The sequence below is a fragment of the Aulonocara stuartgranti genome (assembly GCF_965226115.1).
Source record: "Aulonocara stuartgranti genome assembly, chromosome: 15".
Taxonomy (NCBI): Eukaryota; Metazoa; Chordata; class Actinopteri; order Cichliformes; family Cichlidae; genus Aulonocara; species Aulonocara stuartgranti.
In genome coordinates, this window is record NC_138951.1 from 21,805,612 (window position 1) to 21,830,427 (window position 24,816).

At 40.2% G+C, this 24,816-nt stretch overlaps 1 protein-coding gene across 1 annotated transcript; it reads right to left on the bottom strand.

Annotated features, from left to right (window-relative positions):
- Positions 1 to 390: 390 nt before the first annotated feature.
- gtf3c2 (general transcription factor IIIC, polypeptide 2, beta) lies at positions 391 to 24,816 on the bottom strand. The gene is made up of 20 exons (XM_082505238.1): positions 24,515 to 24,816; positions 23,796 to 23,905; positions 22,878 to 23,445; positions 22,379 to 22,485; positions 20,998 to 21,194; positions 20,529 to 20,614; positions 20,107 to 20,184; positions 18,673 to 18,774; positions 18,169 to 18,396; positions 17,807 to 17,918; positions 17,590 to 17,707; positions 9,229 to 9,260; positions 9,004 to 9,133; positions 8,675 to 8,819; positions 5,218 to 5,379; positions 3,751 to 3,829; positions 2,685 to 2,813; positions 2,209 to 2,466; positions 1,911 to 2,018; positions 391 to 1,097 (listed from the first exon to the last, which is right to left on the bottom strand). Exons 2-20 carry the CDS (start codon positions 23,818 to 23,820, stop codon positions 915 to 917), a joined length of 2,847 nt encoding a protein of 948 aa, XP_082361364.1. The 5' UTR covers positions 23,821 to 23,905; positions 24,515 to 24,816; the 3' UTR covers positions 391 to 914.

Consider the following 24,816-nt stretch of genomic DNA (forward strand, 5'->3'; position numbering starts at 1 on the left):
GAAAAGGTTGCGCTTTCCTGCTGTAACTAACAGGTTGTAAAAGGTCCAACTTTTACTTTGAAGGTGAGCATTCTCCACGTGTCGCGCTTTTCAGTTTCAATGTTGCTTGGAGAACATTTTGCAAGTGTTTGCAGACAATCTGGCGTCTTCCATGTAAACTATGGGCAACTGTTGTAATGTAATCAAAACGACCAAATCAATCACCAGAAGGTTTTTGTTGCAGCACCGTGTTCCTCTTTGCAACCAAATTCATGTGCAAACAACCACTCTCCAACCAGGTGGCGGACACACATTTCATCACTGAAATGGTCTCTAGGCCTGTGTGAGTGAGGGTTATGAAAGGCACTTAACTGTCAACTGCTGCAGTTTTTCTGATGTAGAGAACAGAACTGTCATTATTAGGACTTTTATTATAATTTGATAAGAAGAAAATGGAAAACATGGAAACATTTAATTGCCAGGAAAAATTAAATGGCTTTGAATTCAACAGATTCTGGTTGGGTTTGGTTTACAGAGAGAAAGTCTTGCTTCAGTTTCTCAGGGTCAACGATGACCAAAGATCAAAAGAAAAGCCCCTAAACTGGTCATGAGCGAGTTTTACTTTTGTTAGCTTGCATACTGTAATTATGTCAATTTAAAGTTGAACTTCATTATATACGGAGTGACATTCAGACAATTTGGATATATCTAGCCATGTCTAGATGCTTCAAAACCTGGACCAATTAAACCTGTAGTACCTTCATGGCATGATGTCATTAGTTTTCGTTGACTGATTTTCAACATATACAAATGTATAAGAATAAAAACGTAATATTCATACATATTTTCATTATTCACAGCTGCGTGTTTCAGAGGTCACTTTTTTGACTGTCTCTTGAGGGAGTACAACCCACCGTAGCAAAGTTAAACTCCTGCTATAGCTGCTCTGTCACCGCTTGGCCCGGCGAGTACAGAGCGTTGAACTGGGCCTGACTCTCACCAATCATCTTCTTCAGATGAGAGTTCATCAGAGCCCTTACACAGTTAAATCTAACCAGTCCAGTCTGACCCCCGGATGCAACCCAGTCGTGGCAGCTCATGTTTGGGTTGAAACGAACCTGAAGAAATGAGAAAAGACAGCTGAGAATATTTCTCGTCTGTGCTCTTCAACCAACAACTGAACATCAGAGGTCAATTTACAGAAGAGCAGATACTGGCATTATTTACAGGCAGAAAAGCAGAGGACCAAGTGTGGATCCCTGAGGGACTCCACATTTAATACAAACAGCTTTCTTTGTGTTCTACTAAGGCGACAGTGGTTTTTATTTATAGGCTAATTTCTTGTTTTCTCTGTCCACAGTGAATGACGCAGCTGTAGCTCTGAGTCAATATCATCACTTCCCCCTGATTTCTTTACAGACGCTTATCCACCCCACTCACCACTATAAATCCTCCTGGTGCACGCCTCCCTATATTTTTTCACTTCTCCTTCCCAAGTTGCCATCCTCCTCTTTCTAATCCATTTATCCCTCTCAGACAAAGAGCCAGTCAAAAACCTTTCCCGTTTTGTTTTGGAGCCTGTCCCAAGAAGTCTCCGTCCATCATTTCATCCCAGAGGGCACAGCGACACCCTCCACTCTGCCTCTCTTAAAATTAAACACATCAAATCCTCAAATGGCTGCTTTCCATCTCCCCCTCCCTCCTTCCACTGAGGGTGACATTTTTCTCATTTAACACATCATTACATTCAGCCCCTTTATAGCTGCCCATCAGAGGAGGAGGCAGAAGAGGGAGGAGGAAGAGGCTATTCTTACAGATCTCACCTCCATTTCCTCTCATTGCACTGTTTATCTTTTCCTGCTTTTTCTCTTTGTGTTGCACTACAGCTGGAGTCTGATGATACCCGCCCTGTGTGTGTGTGTTTCAGATACCTTATATAGAGCAGACAAAGGCATGTCATCCAGGATGATCTTTGCCTTCACTTCTGTGTCTTTCATGCGTTTCCACACAGCTCGCCTCTCGCTTCCTGCAGTGGTCCGCTGAAAGTCAGAGTGTATGATTATTACAGTGTCAGTGTGGTCTTCCTCTTATTTCGTTCTCTATTCTACTATAGCCTTTTTCTCCAGTTTGTCTTTGGCCTACATATATTACTTGAACATTCCTTACTTTTTAATAAATATCTGTTTAATAAAAAACAATGAAACCAAATGAAGATAAAAATTAACCCACAAAATCAAAATCTGTATAATGGAGGCAGTATTTCTTTGTAGCCTCTTTGTAGGTCTGGAATTTCAGCGGAGGACATTTTCGTCCAACTCTTCCTCCTTCACTGTCGTTCTCATTTCCTGCTTCCTGTGTAGCATCTGGTTCTTCTGTCTCTTCTCCCTGCTGCTCTTCAACTGCGTTTCCTTCCTCTTCCTCTCCTCCCATTTCTTGTTTTTCTCTCTCCGTTGCATCATAAGGCACCATAGATGTGAAGTAGATGGGCTGAAGGGAACAGGTTAATAAAATGGACCGTTAGCTTGTCTCTAAATCTGAGCAATTCTTTCACTGCAACTGGCCACATGTTCAATTCATGTTCTTTGTCTTATTTTCTATGAACACTACCAATTTTATATGACATCTGATATAATGTAAAATGATATTTTTGAAGTAAACATAGGGAAAAATAAAGAGCGATAAAAGTAAAGGAAAAGTAAACTTACAAATCGTCTCTCTATTGTGCGTTTGATGTAAGGAGCAACGTAGCTGATCTGAGGTAACAGAGAGAAAATCACCTCTCCGAAGCTGTCTGCGGTCACCAGACTGTTAATCCACTCGGTGTATGACAGAGACTGCAGGGACGCATAGAAAATGAAATATTAAATCACACAGCACTGCTAGGAAAAAAAGTTTCTCTCAGTAACTTAGAGCAAATTTCAGACACTCAGGGATAGTTTGAGTAATGAGACTAATTACAGAAGCACAACTAGCTACTACTACTACTGTATCAGTTCCAGTAGTTTTTTTCAACTCACACACAATTAAACCCAAAACACTGCAGCAAAAGGAGGTTTTCAATGATTACAAAGGGTAAAAGAAGGTAGCAGTCTTTATTTTCCTCATCATCAACAAAACGATAAAATACTGTTTTGAATCCATAACTGACACATCCTATACCTTTCCTATTGCTCAATGCCACCTCGCTCTACGCCTGGCCTAAACTATTTAACACCACACTGTTGTGATGGGGGACGTGTTCATTAATCACAATAAAACACGGACTGTAGTTTATTTTAAATCAATTTAATACTAGAGGGCAGCTTTTCTCCCATAAATACTCACTTAAGAAAAAAACGTGGACTAATCCACTGCTGGAGACGGTTCCAAACGAAGGCAAAATGTCCTGACGCTTGGAAAAAAAAAAACTCTGAAACCTACCAGAAAAACTTCTAAAGATTCACATCCTCAGGAGGAAAAAACTGGCTGCAGTGTCAGCAAAGACGAGTGAAATGCAAGACTTGGATTTGACCTTTGAGAGGAATTTCTGACAGTAACAAAACTATGGAATACCTTTATACTCCAGAAGTCTGTGTTGGCCTTAACTACCTTTTATCCATATATATTGAATAATATTAACATCCTCAAACTTTCTTCATCGTCTCGAAAATGACCGTCGTGCCCCTGATTTAAAGGTTTCCTGAAGTTCAAAGCTATTTTATTTTGTGCTCTGTGACTGAATTATGGGCTGCTGATGACTGAAGAATGGAAGATTACAACAGCTACACTCACCCACACAGTGCCGGACCGGGGAAGTGCAAAGAGCGAGCGCATGTGATGGTCGATGTAATGGACTCCTTGTGAACCTTTCCTAAATTAAAAAAAGAGAGAAAGAACGAGTCATAATGACTTTTTTTATTCTTACTTCAAGACTGCATATGTTGACAGATCGCAGAGGAGAAGTGGGGATGTGGAGCTTGTTAGGAGGCAGGAAGGTCACACTATGGCTAGTGTAAGCTCCACTACCTTTGGAGTTTGAATCACTCTGAAAAGTAAGCATGAACTACGATATTATCTTTGATGCTGAATTTTTGTTTTCAATGCTAAATGCAGCCACTCTGTTCATCTTCCAGACTGTTTCTACTACAGAATTTACAAAGCTGTAACCTGAAGTTCATAATCTTTGGAAGGTGCTGGCCGTTTTCCACACTTTAACTTTTTGGGACACAAAAATCACAAGTGAGTATGCCAAATGAAACTCAGTTAGGACACTGATACAGTGGAAAGACTTCTGTAAATAGGAGTTTCATGTGGTGACTTTTAGGTTAGGGCTGACACAGTTAGTCCCATGAGCTAAAAGAGCGTACATGAACCCAGCACCAAACCAGCTCCCACACTCTCACCTCTGTCAGTGCGCCACAGGGCAGCTGTGGCTACAATGTAGCTTGCCATCACCAGTGTGTGAATGTGTGTGTGAATGGGTGGATGACTGAATGTAGTGTAAAGCGCTTTGGGGTCCTTAGGGACTAAGTAAAGCGCTATACAAATACAGGCCATTTACCATTTGCTGACCAGGTGAAAATCTCAGGAGAGGCTGAGTACCTGAGGGATGTGCCAGCAGCTGTGGATCCTACTCTTCAGATTCCTTCTGAATTTGAAGAAGCGATTGTGAAGAAGCTCAAGGGAAAAAATGAACTCTGATATTTTCATTCAAGAGAAAGAATTGCTATTAATTTCATTATCAGTGATTGTTTTGGTTCTTATTGTGACAATTTTCGTTTCCATTAGCTGTCAAAGAATTCCTTTCCCAGTACTTTTGTAGTCTTTTTATTTTAAAGTGCACCTTAGGAATCTAGAATCCAAGTGAACAGTGACTGAGACAAATTTTGATTTGATTTCTCAAATCCTTTCCCAAAAAGCTCTGGGGTCTGATCGTGGATGTTCTCTAGTGTAAATGCTAATGTGTCCCTAACAAAGACAGAGGTCAGGGATTTGGCTTTGGTTCACCCTGGAGTCCACTGCTTCAACATACTGTCTCTTTTCTGAGCATGATTAAATACATATAGCACTGTATTGATAGACTTGTGGCTAGACTGCCTCCATGCTTTAATGTTGGACTCACTAACTCTCTAGTATTTGTTCATTTTGGTTTACAACTGTCCAACATATCTTTCAAACCTTAGAGGCAAATACCAGAGATACAATGTAAGTGAGTCAGATGTAAAGTTGTAACAAAGAAACAGAGACAAGCTTTCTTACACCACGGTGCCATTGTCCTGGGCCATCAAAACCCCCGGTGCATTCAGTGGCCAGTTGATTTCATTGGCCAGACAGCGTTTCTGAACCGTGATGGGATCGTAGAGCCTCCTCAGATCCCATGTCTTCACGAAGCGGTCGTCACCTGTCGTCACCAACAGGTATCTAGAAGACAAAAAACAAATGAAAAGTTAAAGACATGTTGACGATGGGAAAACAGACCAGGATGTTCTGTTGGTGGAAAATATAAATAGGCTGAACACAGGGATTTAAATGTGATGCAGTGCTTGAAGTGAAAGTCATTATTCTCTTTACATTGATCAAATCTGACAGCGGCGTCTGCCATAAAACAAATGAAGGCAGAACAATCGATATAGTCGGATTTCTTTTGTAAGACAAAAAATGCTTTATGAATGTGATGACAAAGGAGAAAAAAGACTTTGCAGTGAGAGAAAAAGAAAATACAAAGGTGTTAAAAACCAGAGCAAAGACAAAGAGAGGGGAGATTTGATCTTTTTCAGCATGACTGTGTAATTAAAAAGCAGTGATCCAGACAAGATACGCGTCCTCAGAGTCTCTCTGCTGCCAGCCAGGAGCTTTTTCTCTCTCTGTGGGATTAATCTTGATCATTTATCCACCTTTAATCCAACTTTAGTTTTATCTTTAGAGAAAACTAAAGTCTGTGGTTCAGAAATGAAGAAAATAGTTTAAAAAGTGGAGGAAAACTGGCTGCTATCAAATTAGGTTCACATCTGCTCAAATGAAGGCTGCAGTTGTAGTTTTAATGGAAATACTAATTACCTCAATCATTACATCTGACTACTTGTATTTGCCAGCTGTTTTAAAGCAGTGTTGACTAAAATGGGTCATTAGTTTGTTTTAAGAGGTTACAGCCCCACAAAATGGGCTTTAGCAGGACCATGTGTTTGAAACTATTGTTACCATTATCTCAAATTCTGATCTGAGGTTAAATACACATTTACAAAATGTTATTTGGCAGTTCTTCAAAAAAGCAAAATTCATGACAAGGCAGAAAATCCTCTGTGAAAGCTTTTACATCACGCCACAATATAAGCCATATTAATCATGCTTTAGGTGAGTCGGCAGGGCTGGATGGGTTTAGAAGGAGATGACGCTGATGACCTCACACTGACCTGTTAGTGGGAAAAATGACATTCTGGACAGTTTTTAATGAAAAACCAATTCTGCTTCATCCCCGATACTGACTTGCAGTGTATATCTGTGAATACTCGTATTAGACACAGGTGATTTCAATAACCTCTCCAGCTCACTCCTATCTGCACATACATCAGCTGACTAACAGAGCACAGAAAAATGATTTCAGGAGACACAGTCCGTAATGGGGCTAAAGTCAAATCCTTAGCTATGACATTTTATTATTTTTTAAATTGGCCATCCCGTTTTCACTTCTGTATCGAGCATTTAAAAAGTTTACTCACATCAAGAAAGTTGCGAGCAGTTCATCTGAATTATTTCCACCTGTGCTTTAGTTAATTTGGTTAAGTGATTATGTTGGTATACATACTATAAGAAGATCCAGCTTACACAGTGCAGTCCCTCAGATATCACGGGATAAAGATAAATAAAAGTCAGAAACTAAGAAACCAAACAAAACGAATTCTTAAAATCCACATGAACGATTCTCACATAAGCCCATTATCATCTAGAACCTGTAAACATTCAAGCGTCAGGTTTATGTAACTTTACATACCTTTCAGAGAGCCAGTTGCATACCTGCAGCTTGCCTATTTCTGGGTGTTTATTTGTTATAAGATATGAAGAATAAATATTGGTGACATGAAAAAACAGCACAAAATGTCCTCCATAAACACTTGAAGTTTTTGAGTCAGTTAACTATTCCAAGCGGGGAGAGTGAACTTTAGATATGAATGGAAAATCACACCAGGCAGTGAGACCTCAGCAAGGCTGCAGCCTGAAGGTCAGCGCATGTTGACTTGCATAGAGCTAATTCAGGTTGCCTTGTCTGAGTGGTGATAAGGACGTGGCTGCTTGCCCGGCCTTGTACCCTACATTCTGAATTAGTGCCTGAATACAATAGAGGGAGGGCTCTACTGCAACTCTGTGCGTTCAAAATTTATCGTCTCGCCTTTAGCTCCGAGTACCAGAGGCGCCAACAAATCGCCTTTTTAATTGGCTGCGAATAACAACTACCAGAGTAAAGTAGATGAAGGAAAAACTGATGAAATAAAGACACAAAGATGGGATCACTGGGTGACTGCAGTATTTTCTTTAAGTTTTACTGAGCTTTGAAATTCTATTGTACTGTTACACAAGCAGTGACCTTTAAAGCTGAAAATAAGGCCAATGTGAAGGTGCTAAAACACTGCAGTCCCTTGTGACGCTGCCTCAAAAAGTGAGTCAGTTCCCACAGACTCCCGTTAACAGCATTCAAATTTACAGCCCAGTCTAAAATAATGTATTTATTTCCTTCAGATATAATTTCTCCTTTTACAGTAAAAGTACAGCTTTTCTGAATAACTTGTCTAACTGGATACAGGCAAGACTTAAAGTTAGACGTGTGTTTACTTTGACTGACAGCTGTAGCTGGCATCTTGACATCTACTGGATTTGTCTGCCATGTTTGTGCTGCTGGAGCCTTTGCATTATGCAATATGTATATTTGGTGTGGAAGCTGGTCACCTCATAGCATGAAGGTCCTAGGTTCAAATCCAGTGGCCAGCTGGACCCTTTCTGTGTGGAGTCTGCATGTGTGCACACCTGTGTGGATCAGCACACTTGTATTCAAAAGGTTTCTCCATGTAACGATCTGCTAGGGAGTGTGGAGAGTCATAGCTCCGCCCCCCAGGGCATGAAGCAGGTATGGCGGAGTTACAGGCCCCAGACATTCAGAGGCCCCAGAATACGAGGACCCAAGGAGGACCACCACAGGGGCAACCGTGCCACCCTCCTGGGAAGAGCTGAGGAGAGCCCCAAACGAGAGGTCACCCAGCAGCCATGGAGCAGAGGCCAGAGGGGGTTGCAGTGACGTGCCCGCGGGTCTGCCGGCAGCCAGCTGTGCCAGAGAGGCCTGAGGGCACCACACCCCCTGGAAGGGGCCCAGCTGGGCGCCAGGCCCCACCAATCAGCCACCAGAAGTGAGTCGGTACATACATGATGATTGTAAATTTACTGTAGGTGTGAACAGCTGTCTGTCTCTATGAACTAACTCTGTGATAGACTGGTAGCCTGTCCAGGGTCTAGCTTGTAACCTCAACAGTTTATTCTTGGATATAGTTTTTAAGCAAGCATGTCACCTGACAACTTAGTACTCCACCCTCTCGTCCTCATAAGCATGAACTGTTCAGCTATCAAAATTCAATAAAATGCATACGGCATAGAGGCATGACAGATTAAAATCTTGATTTTGAAGTCACAGTGTTTTATTTTGATCCAGAGAGAGTTTTGATATTACGCTCACCTGGAGGCAGGACAGAAGGCCAGGGACCGGACTCCATTGTTGTGAGCAAGGATGCATCTGTAGGGCAGCAGACTCAGCGACCTGTCTGACTCTCGCACACGCAACAGCGCAGACTTCGCTGTCAGATCCCAAAGACCTACTACACCTGGAGAGAGAGTTGAGGAGAGAACAAGAACAAGCGGAAAAGTGAAACTACTGGCATAAAACAGTTCTTTAATCCATAATCTTGACTTATAGTTGAATCAGATCAGCTCAGGACTGCTCCTTTGTTTATTCTCTCAAACAGACAACTAGTTAATCAAGAACATCTGCAAGAAATCAATTCATACCATCATAGAATCCAATAGCCATTATATTGTGTGGTTTGTCAGGAAGCCAATCCATAGACAGGACGAGCCCGCTCATTTCATGGTGAGGGGCTTTGAAGGCGCCCAGCTTCAATGTCACCACTCCTTTAACCTGCAGAAAACAAAGGTCATTTTCATTTATGTCCTGTCTCAACCTAATGGTAGATACACAACATCGACAGGGCTGTGACATTATGAGCATCCTACCTTGTATACTTGAGGTGTTTCAATGCCTTTACCTGTGAAAACACATAAAAATCAATTTCTTTAATACCCAGAGATTTTTTGCTAACTGTTTTTAAAAAGTTTCATTTTTTAAACAAATGATTCACTTTGATGCACAGGTAGCATGTACCTTTACTGTACATGGACCCATCATATTTCTGTCATGTAACCCAACTCAAAGTTCCACTCTGCTATCTGAAATGAACCCTGACAGCTACAGTAATGGTTTACTGATGACAATAACATGAAAACTACAGAAATTCACACAGTGAGCATGAATGTAGTGCTGGATGTCCCTTGAAGATTTTTCTGTAAGCAGTGAGAATAACAGGCTCAGCTAAACATCGACGGCCCTGACTCGGCTGTCTTCAATCTGAGACGCGTTCACTTAGTGTCAGATGTAATTAAAGCTCAGCTGCAGAGCTGTGATGTTACATGTCAAGAAGCCCATTTCTAACGTGTTAATATTCTGACATTTTGGGACAGATTTTCTAACAAGCTATGCCAGAATAAAACCCTCTTTAGGTATTAAAAACGTCTCTGTCAGGATTTACCAAAGAGTCGTAGTATTAACTGAAAGGTGTAGGCGTGGTTACTGCCGTTTGGCTCTCATTATTGCACTGTGCATTTGCAGGACTTTCCCTTTCAGAGGGTTAAAAATATTTAAATTAATTGTAAGCTTTTTCTTTCCTTTTTTTTTATTTTGTGCACAATGCTGCTGTTACAGTTGCTGCTAGGAGCTTTAATTTATTTGGACTGACTGAGAGAGATGTTAACAGACTGAGTGCATTACTAGTGGAAGCCCACTCTTGGCAGATTGTGTTGGCCATTATTGAAATGATGCGTTTCAGTTTATAAATTAGCACATTGACGGTACATCACCTGCAGAACTTTCCCATCACTGCATGTTGCAATTTTTTCCCACATAGTAAATATGGCCCTTTGAATGCAAATCTCACCATTATCATAGAGCAATGCCAAATGATATTTTACATGCATAAAAGGCTACAGGCTATATACAGTATGAGCAAAAGGAATTGACTCTGTTATAAAGAGTTCACTGAGAGGTGTAGCAGGAGTACAAAAGCAGCACATTTTTACCCTCACCATGTTTTTGCTATACTACGTGCCAGCATATTTAGTGTTGGTAATGTACCTTTAGCTTGTTAGCTAGCTTTTCATACAGATTAACAGGAATCCTGACATAACTAGAAGTACAGACAGAAGGTCTTGTATTCAATTCAAGGATGTAAGAGGGCTGATGAAGCCTTTCACTGCTATCATAGGGCGAGAGGCAAGGTAGGCTCAGTCACAGGACTAATACAGAAAGATGCTACGGCCATCACCTATTAACACCACATAGGTGTTTTTTTTAACTATGGTAGAACATACAAACTTCAGCCACAGACTCAACTCGAACCCAGGACCTTGTTACTGTGAGACTATACTGCTAACCATCACACCACCCTTAAATAACCTTAAAGGTGGAAAAAATATATCTTAGAGTCAAGAGGATTTGCACATTTATAAGACCCAAACAGATAACGGATAAACTTTACGAAATGACTGGATATTTAGTTTGGCAGAAACTCTCCTATCTGTGTTTAGGCAGTCGCTGTGTTTAAAAGCGAAAAACAGAAACACGGTGTCAGACTTTTCCAGATCATTAATTTTCTCTCCTCCTCCAGTTTAGATTACTGAGAGTTTAGATTAATAGTGTCTTCTTCGCTGTTCCACTCCCTCCATCACCTCACCTCTGCCTCAGAAAAATACACAATAATATTTTATATAAACCTTGTTGTAAATCAACTCTTGTTCTTTTGGCCCTCCAGATCATCAGTGAGTGATTATTCAATATGATGTCATATGTCTGACTAGGGTGTAGCAGAAGTTTGAGAAGGCTGGTCTGACAGCGTGAGGGTGATAAGTTTTAACCTTCAGGGACATAATTGGCTCTCTATAATTGTAAAAATCACATCAGTCACATTAAAACAACCTCACATTGTGCAGCCTTCTACCAGCTCGGCATGCAGCAGTGTTTACTCACTTTTCTTGTGAACAGTTTTAATGTTGTGAATAATTCATTCCTTCATTTTCTGCAATTTAAAGTCTGGATCGCAGGAGTAGCTGTACCACCAGAAATGTCCTGACCTCCCTCTAACTAACTAACTATAGATTTTCCTTCTATAATTCCAAGGCTACCGTGACCTGGGGGTACCTCCGGGGTGTCCTTTTTGTTAAACATGCCCAAAACACCAAAGCAGGTATCCTAGTCAGCTGCTCAGACTGACCAGCAGCCCCTTACTTTATCTCTAAGGCTCAGATCTTTTGAATCCCAGTCAGTTCTACACAGTTAAATAGCTGCCGTCATTTGTTTTAACACAAACTTCAGAGTTACTAATGTTGCAAAAAGAGAAAGTATTATAATGAGCTGTGATGACAGATATTCCCATATGGTGAATGATTAGACTGTATCAGTTTTTTCCCTTTTCTTAATCAACATTTTCACATACTTAGCTTTATAATTATCACATAATTTCCTCCTCAAGATCCACTGCACAAAGCACTTAAGAGTTTGACTAACTCTGGTTTTGACTATGGTGCAATTAATAATGATTATCTTAAAATTTTTCACCTGATAAACAAAGAGATAAAGGCTGACTGAGTGACTGTGTCTAACCGGTCAGCTGTGTTAGCTGAGCAGAAACAGGAGCAGCCACAGACAGAGCTTAAAGACAGTAAAATATGCCGCTGAGGATAAATGGTGGTTAGTCTGTTGTAAGGAGATAAACAGTGTCGATGCTGACGAGAGTCAACTGAAAGGGGAAAAAGAAATGTGTGGTGGTGTCCATGTTTTCTGACATTGCCAACTCAGTGAATCTTATTTATATGAAATGTTCCAACTTGCTTTATATTAATTAAAGAACAATATTAAGACTGGACTCTTTAAAAATTTCTAACCTAGTTTTAGAAGCATTCATCTTTAATTTAAAAAAATTACAGTATTTTGCAATTTTGCACACTTTAACTTGGCCTCTGTGTGACCTCCTCCATCTTCTTCCCTGTCCAGTCTCAAGTAAGTCCTTGATGACTGACAGAGTAAGGATACAAGAAGTGTCATCTAGTAGGCCTAAAATTCATAGCTTCCAACACTAACAACTGGCTCGGTGATGCATCTTCTTTGTCATTTCAATTATAGATCCTTGTCTGATGGAGAATGGTGCTGTAAATTATGTGCGTACACTACCCCCTCCTTCAAAACCTCCAGCCACCCCCCGCCCTCCAATTCTGGAGCTTTAACAGCCTCCTCCTCTCATTCACGCGCTCATTCATTCTGGTGACTGGATACACAAAAGCCATTTATAATTATCTGTTGCAAACAGCACTAAGGGGTCAGGATGAACACACACACACACACACACACACACACACACACACACACACACACACACACACACACACACACACACACACACACAGTTTTAACCCTGTCCAAAGCAATTTCACCTTCAACCCTTGCAGCCGATATAGAAAGATTATATTATATTATATCCACTTTTGGTCCCGTAAGCTAGGATAACTAATCTGCATTCAGTCGGTGCTCGACATGTCAGCCTCAAAGAAGCTATTAAGAAATTCTCTGGTATTTTTTCACTTGGTTAAATGTACCTCTCCATGTCGTCCCCGCCTCACTGCAGGCACAGCAGCATAAAAGTGACACTTTGCCTTTGAAAAACAGTCGCGCTGATGTTAGCCATTTTTCTACTTAAAATAAATTTAATGTCAGGGAAAAAAACGACCACATGTGACAGCGAAATTATTAGTGAAAAACCTGCAAGAAATGTTAGACTGCTGCTTACAATCACACGATTAAATGAATAATTGTCAATGCTTCAGGACTGTGGTGCTGCAGTTGCTGTTAGCAAAGGTGATGGTCACTGAGAAAAAACTGAACAGAGATAATATGACCAAATTATGCTTTTTATCTTTATGAAGGAAGTGCAGTATCAGAGAAAAACAGTATGTGCTTTTACGGCTTGAACAGGAGTTTACTTGTGAGACATATGGTGTGTGATTTTAATATTGACTCATCTTAGTCTGTTTAGCATTTAAGTTGGGGCAGATTTTGCAGCTTACAAAATAGCGCTATTATAACCTTGTGAGTGCTGTTAAGAAAAGAAAAATGAAGGTACTGTCCCACTTGAATGTCTATTCTTTTTATTCTCAAGACCGAGGTAACATCACTTTCATATAAACATTCAGTTTGTTCTTTTGAAAATGTTGGCACCAAGTGACAGGAACAAACAGTCTTTAAGCTGTCATATTCTACATGCACATCTCTGAACCTCACTTATGTCCAGTTCCACAAATCTATGACACTATGAGCATAGTGCATGTAACAGTCCAGAGTATTCACAGCATGCCACCCAATGGCTCCACTTATGGAGCACTTTTCCCAAAACTAAACATAAAATCAAATCTGAGATGAGATCTCCTCTTGTGTGCTTTATGTGAGAAAAATCAAATAAATGACAGTTACCTGATTCTGCTGACAACCTTTCAAACCAGGTTTACCTTCAGAAGGAACCTTTCTGGAGACCTACACTATAACACATGTGTACATTTATTAAAGATATATTTGATATTAATTGACAGGTATACAACTGCAGGTATGGCCATGCAGCTGTAAGGCCCAACTTTCCACAGAAATTAGTTCCAATTCCCTCTTCTGCATTTATGCTACTGCTTCTTCCAGATAAGAAAACACACTGAGGTTCTGTTATATCGCTCAAATAAGATATGCAGCCAGGCTGTGCTAGAGGCCTCCACAGATGCCACACAAAGTTCAATATTACATTGGCTTTACTAAACCAAATAGGTCACATGTCTATAGTTATCAGCTCCATGAACTCAGATTTTTCCAATCTAAGTATGCTAGAATAAAAAGGTTGATTTTGGCACTAGGTAGCCAATTGCAAACAAGTACAGATTACGTGTAGCATATTTCTCCTCAGGTCATCAAACTTCAGCAAAGCTATACAGGATTATAAAGATTCTGATCATCTCCTAGTCTTCCTTAATAGGGTTTGTGGCAACATTAAGACATTCATTACATTAAAAAATATTGAAGGAAAACAAATGTTACGATTGCTGTATTTATGAAAATTTCTCAGTGTAAGCTAAACAAGCTTTTGCAGTAGTAGTTTGTGTGTGCAGCCATCTTCAAATGTGGGTATTCAGTAACCTTTCAATCCAATAACTATAACCTCTGGTTGCAAGCAGGGGGCTGATGGAGTAGCCCTCTGGAAACTGAGCCCAATGATCCATGGCTACAAAACAGAATGGAAACTCGAGTCCACGAGGGAATGAGAAAAAATTAAGACCAGAAATGTCGGGTCTCATTTATCTTTTTATGTCCAAACTGAGGCATTTGAAATACTTCTTAATTTCAAAACCAAACCATGTGTAATACAGTGCACATAATGTTATAATGATCAGAGTACAGGCAGTTGTACGGTCACCTATGCAAGCCATTACTGGTGAGATGGAAAACTGAATCATAAAAAGGCCCAACTCCAGGAACCCTTTTGATGAATTCTCAAGCTGTGGCCATGATGTAGGCTTCATACTTTTACCCAGTCATGGCTTCCAAGTCCAAAAATATGATGCAAAATTATTTTATTTAGTCCTTTTAATTAATGTTAATGTAGAAGAATTTAATGTGCATGTCTTTCAGTGGAGAGATCAGGTGATTTAAAGGGGACCTAATGTGCTTTATTTCATATATGGTGTTAATGTGGTGGATATTCATATCAAACATGGCAACATTTTCAGATAACGAAGTGAAAGTATCAAAGTAGCTGTCCCTATGAGCCCAAAGCTTCTGTTACACTGTGGAACTGGGAAGACATGCCCTACAAGATAAGCTTTAATGGGATCTAAAAAGGTTGCGTCCACTGAGATATAACACAAAAATGTGCGTATTTATATGTAAGGTGTATGCTATACTCATGATCTCACAATGGTGTTTTGTTCAATCAGATTAGCCTGAACCGCTTTGAGGATACTGACTGATAAACACACACACACTCACATGCAGACATAACTGGGTTTCTCTCTATGATGGATGTGGCAGATAAGTTCGTCATTAATCTCGTTTGTATTGTCTTCTATCAGCAGAGCCCCAGAGGCGACTGACAGCGCAGTGATCTGAATAGACTGGACCACAGGCTCCTCCATCCATAATGTCATCATGTACTTACACTGTTGGACAGTGTTCTGTGGCCATTGTGAAAGCTGCATGAGGCTGGTTTCTTGTGGATACTGTTGCTTTGTCAAACACAAGCTCTACCACGTTTAATGAGGGTCACGTCTGATATGATGGATAAGGTGCTATTTGATTGATTACATACTCGTGCTTGAGTTCATCAGGCTGTGTTTAAATGTGTGTAACGGACTACAGCTGCAAGTTCTCATTAGCTATTTGTTCAATATAAAATTAATTGGCACCTACTTTGATCCTTTTTTGGCAAGCTGTCAAATATTCAGTGGCTTGTGGTTCCTTGTTGTGAGGTTTGCATTATTTTTACTGACAAATCTGAGCTTGACAAAGATGGCAATGCCATTTTTTTTCTTTTCTTTTTACACACAGGGCAGGACACCTTTGTCTTGCAAATAGAAAACCTGTATGGGGCTCATGTAGACTAGCTCATGAGGGACCCACAGCAGTTTTGCCTTTTTGAGTCTCTATGAGGATTTTCTGTTGGCAACCCAACCATAGTGGGGTGAGTGAAAACTCATATCGGGGCTCCAAAGAGCAAGACTGCTGTGGGCCCTGTGTCTTTGCCCTGCCCTGCATGTTTACTGGCACATTGCTTATAGTAGGGAAACAACATACAGGGAAATTTGACTGTTGTGGAGATGATGAACCCACAGAACACGTGTTATTACACTGTCAGAAATATGAGACTGATTTAGTCAATATTCTGGATCTTAGTGATACACTGCAAAAGAACTCAAGAAGTGACGATAAAGATAATTAATTACTAAGATAAATAATATATTTTCACAAATTCTTTGACTTTGCTTGGTGAGAAAATGTTTACTTTCTTTTACCACAATGCTACTAAAACAGATCTGTAATACAAAGCAAGTTCAAAATAACCAGGATAGATTTTTATTACCTGGCATCACTAAGCCTAGCAGCTGCAATCATGTAGGTCACGTGACATTTTCCTGTGAGCATATTATTGAATGAAAGAGCTGAGATTGGTACTAGGTCATAAACACAAACCGGGCATGACGGGAATATTACCCAACACAAACAACATACTATGACTGTACATTTGATTAAACTCATCCAAAGCCAGGAGGGTGGAGGAAAAAAAACTTTCAGTAATTAAGGATCAGGTTGATGGGATTAATGTGTTACTCCGAAGCCTTTTTTTTATAATTTTAAGGTCTAACATTTTAAGCGACAACACTGGTGGCATTTAACGGTCTAAGGAGCAAGTACAGGAAAAAGTATAAACACAAAACTTAAACCTGTAGGGTTACTTGGAAATCTTATATTAGATCTAGAATGAGCTACAAGAATTTGGTTCTTTAATGACTGTTTTTATATGACTATTTGAGTTTATAAAGACAAACAGAAAAATTAGATGCTTTGAAACTGCTTTCAGCCAAAAGGCACAAGTTTCTCAGGAAAAGGGTCCAGACTCACTCGAAAATCCTGTGATATCATGAAACAATTGTGCCAATATTATCCAAATAAACTAGCCAGCAGGTGGTGGGTTTATATGTTCACCTGTTATCAGGAGCAGGTCAGGTCTACAGGACAAGATACCACGGGGAGTCACCTTTATCAAACTGAAAACTCACAGAGGAAGCTTCAACTTCAGGTTTAATCCTGAGCCCTGAATTCTGTTTCACAGTACAGGCCTTAGAGCTTTACTGTGATCACAAACAATCCAAGGGCTGCATGGTGCATCCAAAGACAGCGTTTACATGCCAAACCTTCTGATTTGGCGTGCGAAGAAAGAAAATGAGCTAAGCTAATTCATAAATAAACAGGTATAAAGACATCCAGTGTTTTTATAGTGATGCGCTGATCTATAAACCACCAGTAATGCACTGCTTCAGTGCATCCCTATGTCCTCATAGGATACAGGAGAAAATAGACACCCAACATGCTGACTTCAGACTTTAGAAAGCCAACAGTGCCCTCTGCTGAACACAGGACACGCTTCATTTTTACAAGTAAAATACTTTAGATGGAGCAGTTATAAATGCTGCAAAAAAAAATGTGTAGGGGAAATCACAGCGAGTTATGATCAGTCTTACCAGAGTTTGGCTGAGTGATGTTGGAGTGCAGAGCATCAGGGTGGGGTATGCTATAAATGGTAACCACCCCGGTGGAGGTGGCCACTGCCAGAAGACCCAGTCTGGGTAAGAATGGAGCCTTCAGTGTGAGGGATTGATACCACGTTAGGATGTTATAAGATTTCATCATTTCAATAGCAGCTAAAAGCTAAGACACTTCATAGGAAAAACACCTTACCTTTCTGGCACAGGTGGGAAGCTCCCAGCCGCCAGCAGGACACCACTTCAGATGCCAGACGAAGCCCTTATCCTGGGCCAAACTATAGACCACAACTGGCTTGGAGTCTGGTCTGTTTGGACAGAGGTGAAAGAAAAGAGAACATAATATAAAAAGGCTGAAGTTTCAAAGACAAATTTCTTATAAGTTCTGGGAACATCTCACTGCCATCTATGATGTAGACAGTTTGTTTACAGAGGACTATTGGACTTTTTCTGGAAGTAGTTCAAACTAGTCAATCAGTCAAGCGACTGACAGACAATAAGCTTTTATAATATAATATTTTTATCAGTGATTTCCCACTCCGCACATTTCATTTGTACCTGTTGCCATACTTCAGTTTGCCCACATCCCACAGCTGAATGAGTCCAGTTCCTGTGGATGTTTTGTTGACGTAGTGAAAATCATCCATGCGTTGATGACAGGACAGAGCGATGTACTGGGTAGCAGGAGCACCATCAGGTGTTGGACACCACTCCAGAGCCCACACTGGTCCACCTGCATACAGCATCATGTCCCAGCGTTCTGGGTGAGGGGGAATAGATTCGAACCTGCCAGTTAACAGAAAAAAATGAAAACAAAAAAGACACCAAATGCTTTATTCCCCCTCGCCTACAAAAGCCACCAAAAAATCTGCACCATGTAGAACAAACTGCAAATGATCACAATTACATATTTTTATAGGTATGAGTTTTACTAACAAACAAATACAAAAAAGAGGTTTTCTTTGGAAATGTATTAGCAGCAGTTATGTCTCAATCGAACTGTTCTTGACATATCTGAGGGAAATCATCAACCGGGGGTAACTACACCGCGATCACTGTCACCTTTTGAGTCTTTGCAGAGGTGCTTCCTCCTTGTTGAGTCCTTCCCTGGACACTTTGAAAGCAGCTGAGCGAGGCGTCTGAGGCAGATATTTCTCCAAATCACTAAATGAAAGCAGAACACACACACTTTTAATAACTTTTGTGCATATCAGCCAGAATAACACGTCCCTTGTCCAGCTCCCTTTATGAAGCCACCAGACCAGCGCAGGTACATAGTCCTGCGATGGCTCTTCTTTATTCACTAGACTGGCTTCTTCTTGGAGCCACACTTTTCAGACATCATCTCAGCAACCCCTCCTGGCAGTTCCTTTGTTTTTTTATTGTTTAACCCTTTATTTATCAAGTGCTTTTTAAATGACCAGAATTCTCTTAGCGATATTGTTTGAGACAAAATTCAAATTGTTTCAGAAAGAAACGATGACAAGCTTTTGGGGGGAAATCAGTGTATAAAAAAAATCAGCTCCGCCTAAATGTTACCACTTTTACTCACATGACCTTACTTTTCACTCATTATAGGCTAGTGAGAAAATAAAAATTGTTCCTGAAAGATGAGAATTATTTTGTCATTTTACAGCCAAAATGACAAAATAAGTCCATTAGGCCTGTTTGAATCCCAGTCGATTAAGGGTTAATTAGGATAAAGTATCAGATTTGGATGACTCCTTACTATTGTTCCTATGTAGTTTAAAAGCCTTATTTGAACTAATGAATGGATATAATGCAACTATGAGGGCAGGATGGTGGTGTGGTAGTTAGCACTGTTGCCTCACAGCTGGAAGGTCCTGGGTTCAAATCCACAGTTTGGGGCCTTTTTTGTTCACACCAGTCTCAGCCCACAATTCAAAGATATGGGAAATTTTAAATGTGACTTTGAGTCTCTCTGTGTTGTTCCTGCCAAGAGTATAAAATAGTCTGAACCTCATTGGGTTACTTGAAAGCATATACAGCATATCTCATTGCATGACCATGTGACAACTGATTGATTCAGTAATGTGACTAAAGGCAGGTGACACTCTGGTTAACAGGTCATCTTAAATTGATCCTAGGTGTGCATGGCTGTCTGTGTCTGTCTGGCCCTGTGATTGAGTGGTGACCTGTCCAAGGTGCAGCCTGTCTTTGCCACTGTCAGCTGGCAGAGGCTCCTGCCCACCTTCAGTCAAAAAAAGTGGACAGATGTCCCAACACAAACTAAATAACTAAGCATCTAATGAAACAGTCAGATAAACACAATTGCAGCTAAGACTTTCTGGTATGACTTTTGTGTTAGAATTTCAGTGAATAAAATAAAAAAACATTCAAAGTTACTTGGTAAAGAGTGTTGGGTACGGTCGTTGTAACACAGAAAATAAAAAGGTATATCCAAATAAAACTTAATGAGTTATTCAATTAAAACTGGATTCGACTGTATTAAACGAACAAAGCAACAGAAACTACCTTTGTGGGACAGGAACCCAATCCCTGGTGGAGGGCACCCACTCTGGAAACACCCAGCTGCTGTAGTGCTCTTCCCGACTGCAAGCACAAACATCAACAAACACATTGTTAAATAAACAAACAAACAAGCAAGCAGTTAGTCAGTCTGAGACTTACTTATTCAAAATGCTGAAAAAACCTCAACAAAATCAACCAAAAAAGGTGAAGTTTTGTAAGCTGAAATTTTGAGATAACCCAAAATTTGACTTTAAGAAGCTTTCAAAATAAAGGGTTTGAATGTTCAAATATTCCAGTGTCGTTTGCACTTCAAGACTCATTGTGTATGTCGTCACAAAAACTGATGTATGAACTAACAGCAAAAGGACAATGTTCACTGGTACTTCACGAAAACAAATCATTACTGTTAACTGACTGCGACTTACAATTTCTTGGTGGTCTTTGCACTCTCCAAAGCAGTTTTCATGATAGGGGTGTTAAGTCCATTTTGGGCTTTGACGAACGAGCATGTCTGCAGGACAGAAGGAGACAGGATGAACTCATTATGCACATGTTCTTCCTTCTTTTCTATGCAGCTGCATTAAACTTAGAAATTAAAATGTTCTGGTCATTTTAATCAATAATGGTTTGCACTTTGGTTTAGTCTCAGAAAAACGCAGAATCTGATGATTTATGTTTGATATAAAGTGCTCATTATAATGACTCATATTTATAAGCCCAGGTTGGTATTGACAAATCACAACAGTTTAACTTTTAATTACCATCATCAAGCAGATTCATCTTTCTGTATTAGACTGATATGGAGATACCGTACTGAAGTAATGTACTCTAGTGCACTGCATGAGGTCATAACCAGTAACTGTGCCATCAAGTTAAAATGAGAAAACCACTGACGTTGTTATTGTTGACGTAATAAACTGGAGGATTTTTTCCACGTTTGTCACAATTGGAGTCGAGGTCTGAGTCATATGCAGCTTCTTCGTCATCATCCTCCAGCTCCTCTGCATCCTCCTCTTCATCATTATCTGGCACAAAGTCTTCGTCTTCTGCTGCATCACTGTCAGGATGTTTCCTCTTTTTGCCTTTACCCACTGCAGGAATAGAACGAGGGATTTAAGTTACGGTGCACAGAGATCTTTACTGATATTGGCAGAAGAAGGAATTTTTCTGCACTGCTATATGAAATTTTACACTGCATGTAACTTGTGAGATTGCAAAACACAACTAACAACTGACATGAAATGCAATGTTGACACAACACTCTAAACAAGTTCAGACAAGTTCATTAATATAACTACATCTATGCCAGTTAGTCAACTCCTGCCGTTTGAAGTGCGGCCCATTTTCAGACGGGAGACACGTCTACAGGTCTTAGGTCTTAGGCTACGTTCACACTGCAGGTCTTAATGCTCAATTCCGATTTTTTGATCAAATCTGATTTTTTTGTCTGCTTGTTCACACTACAAATAAAATGTGATAGCAAACGCGCTCTAGTGTGAACCCACAAAGCGGCGCAAAAGAAGATGTCACACACAACATGCTCTGTTTAGACCCAGACCAAACAGTACTGCTTGACTGATGGCCCTTAATATAAAGACTTGTTTCGGACTTTACGTTCCCCAATTTTGCTTTAAGTTATTTTGTTATTTACATATGGCCTAATAGTTATCCTTATTGCTGTTTCAGAGAGGAGCGGTGCTTCAAAGGATAGTTGCAGATTTCTGTGAGAATCTGCAGATTATTCAGTATAAATAAAATGTTTACGTTGTCTTCCCAACAGTTTCACTGACATCTACACTAGACGGCCAGGAAGCGTTCACGATGTCTTCTCCGGCGCAGATAATTGGCGTCTGTCTTGTGTCAGTGACGTAAGAGACGGATTTAATGCGACATGACCGTTCAGAGAGCAGTTGCTTTCTAAAACATCAGATATGTATCGGATTCAATACCACATACAAAAGTGACCCAGGTCGGATTTGAAAATATCGGATTTGTGTCGTTCACACTGTCATACCATGATCGGATATGGGTCACATAGGGTCAAAAAAATCGGATTTGATGCGCTTTCGCCTGCAGTGTGAACGTAGAATTAGAGTGGTAGCAACCTCACTTAACTCTGTAAGAAATAGGTAAAAAGATGAATAGAATAGAATTCAACTTTATTGTCATTGCACATGTCACAAGTACAAGGCAACGAAATGCAGAAACTGTCTGAGGTAATGCTTAGCTGTGATTGGTGCCCTGGGGAAGAGAGACGGCGAGACTTTCACTGTACCTTTGCTTGCTTTGGGAGTTTTCTGTTCTGATCCAGTATCTTCGCTTCCTGGCTCATCAGTTTGCCCAAATAAGTCTTTTGCCAAATTGTGGAGGTACTTCAACGCCCTGGAAGATTGAGGTTACATTATTTTTGAATGCCTATATTACCATTTATATGAAAAAAATGGCTTTAAAAATGTTTTAAAGACAGAAAATTTATTATTTTACAATTAGCAATGTATGCTTTTATATAGCTACATAGATGCATGTAATTAATGTAGGGATAAGTGTACATGTAACCAAAAAATGAAAGTCTGATTGTTAGGGTGTAATTATCACAAAACTAATAGTGAAAGTAACTATCACCAAAGTCTGGAGTCACAGTTCAGACTTCCTGTGTTTCAACTGATGATGTCTGATGTAAAAATGATTTAACAAAAAAAAAAGAAAAAAAAAAGGTGACGGTGTTTAGCGTCATTTAACCTATGCGACAGCTCAGTACTGTAGGCGTATCTTACGCTTTGGCAGCTCCTCTCCGCCGCCGGCCACCTTGTCCAGTCTCCTCCTCAGGTTCCTCTGCATCCTTTTCTTTAATAACTGGCTTCACTTGTTGTACATACTGCTTCTTTACATACTTCCTCTTTGGCTTTGGCGTCCCATTCTCCTGCTGCACCGTATCTTTAACAACACCCTCTCCATCTATAAGGTCTACATTGGCATTGCTACATTTTTTTGCAGGGGTTTTCTTAGCAGGAGTCCTTTTTGACTGAGTTTTCTTGCCTCTCAGTGGTTCATCAGCCACTTCTGCTGTAGTTTGTCCATCACACTCTGTAGGTGTTTTATCTTTTTTTTCATTTTCTCCATCTGGAGTGTCCTGTGCGGCAGCCTTGGATTTTCTACTCTTTGTCGGAGTCTTCTGAGAAGCTGCTCTTCTCCTTCCTGAGCTCTTTCTAGGTGTTTTGGGTGAAAGGTGTTCATTCGTTTTGTCATCAGTTTCATAATCCAGATATTTGGGATTTTTCTTTCGTTGTCGTCCTTTTGAGCTGAATATTAAATCTGCACCCTCCTCCAATGGCTTCTCTTGCCCTGCAAGAAATGTGACATTATCATTCCACTGAATGATGTAAAATTGGGTTAATGTGACTGGAAAGTCATTGCCTGGTCAACATTTCCGGTTTGGTAGTGCTGGATTCCATCTGTTAGCTGAACATGCATAATATGAAATCAAGTTCCAGCAGTGCTGCTGTGCTAGACAGGAATGAAAACTAATAATAGAAGAACAAGGTGTGAATAGCTCTTAAAAATAAAGTTTGAAAAAATCCTGAAATATTATTTTCTCATCCTCTGTAATCTTAAAATAGATGACACCCCTGGATTAGACCATTTAGAACATGTTCCTAATTTGAAGTACCTCTTAAATCTCAAGTTTGACAAACCTTGTGCAGATTCAGTGGGCTCCATATGCTCTGGGTTTCTGATTCTGTGGTTCTTCTTTTAGGTGCCTCCTCATGTGTAGAGCCAGTTCCTTCTCAGTGTAGCTTTGCAGCTGCACAGACAGAAAAAGAAATAATGTATTACTTAATGTATAAAATAACTGTCCACTACTGCAATATTTAATCAAAATAGCTGTTTCTTCCTGCAGTTTGGAGTTGTACAATGGACGAATGAAAGTCAAAACAGATATGGCTTTTCAGTGTTTTAAACAACCTTATAGACTTCTAACGACACTAAAATAATTACAGTGCAAAAATTGAGTCAGGGAGCCGGTGTTTTCTACCGATATCAAGTCGATAAGCCGCTGTCTACAACCTACACACCAAACCTCATTCAATAATGTGACAGTTTGACTCTCTCTTCCCTACTCACAGTGAAGACGTAAAATATACACACCGATACTTAAGGCATTTAATGGTTAAGGCCACACGTCAATTCGGCATATGTTTTCAATGTAAAAATATAAAACATCAAGTTATTTAAGAGATACACATATGTCACTAGTTTTTAAAACGAGTCACATTGTCTTAGTTAGCCATGCTATTGAGCTAACACATTGCTAATGCTAACTGGATATAGTAGCAGTCAAGTGTATCATAATATATTATAATATACTTAAAAATCGGCCTCTAACCGGATAGTAGCACGTTTAAAAACTCACCATGTGTAGTGTTACGGTTTCCTCCTCGGTGGCGGAGGCTGAAACACCTCGTTCAGAACACGGGAAGCTAGAGTCCAGCCACCCGGGATCGAATCCCAACCTCAACCACCAGAAACCACGACATGTAAAGTCACCGGAGCTTACCGGGACACAGCCGTCATAAAAATCATGCCGTTAATTTTTTCAAGGAGGGCAAACTACAAACATTTTCACAGTTGTTTACACCGAGTCAGGGAGCTTTCCGCTTTCCTTACGTCAGACCGCCATGTCACTGTGCAAGCACGGAGGGTCACACCGCCCCC

Coding starts and splice junctions, on each gene's coding strand:
- gtf3c2 (XM_082505238.1), bottom strand. CDS start 23,820: ATGGAGCCCACTGAATCTGCACAAG. Junction 18,775..20,106: donor TGGGTTCCTGTCCCACAAAG/GTAGTTTCTGTT, acceptor GCTTTCATTTAG/TGATTTGGAGAAATATCTGC. Junction 5,380..8,674: donor GCCTTCTGTCCTGCCTCCAG/GTGAGCGTAATA, acceptor TTTGTCTTCTAG/ATACCTGTTGGTGACGACAG.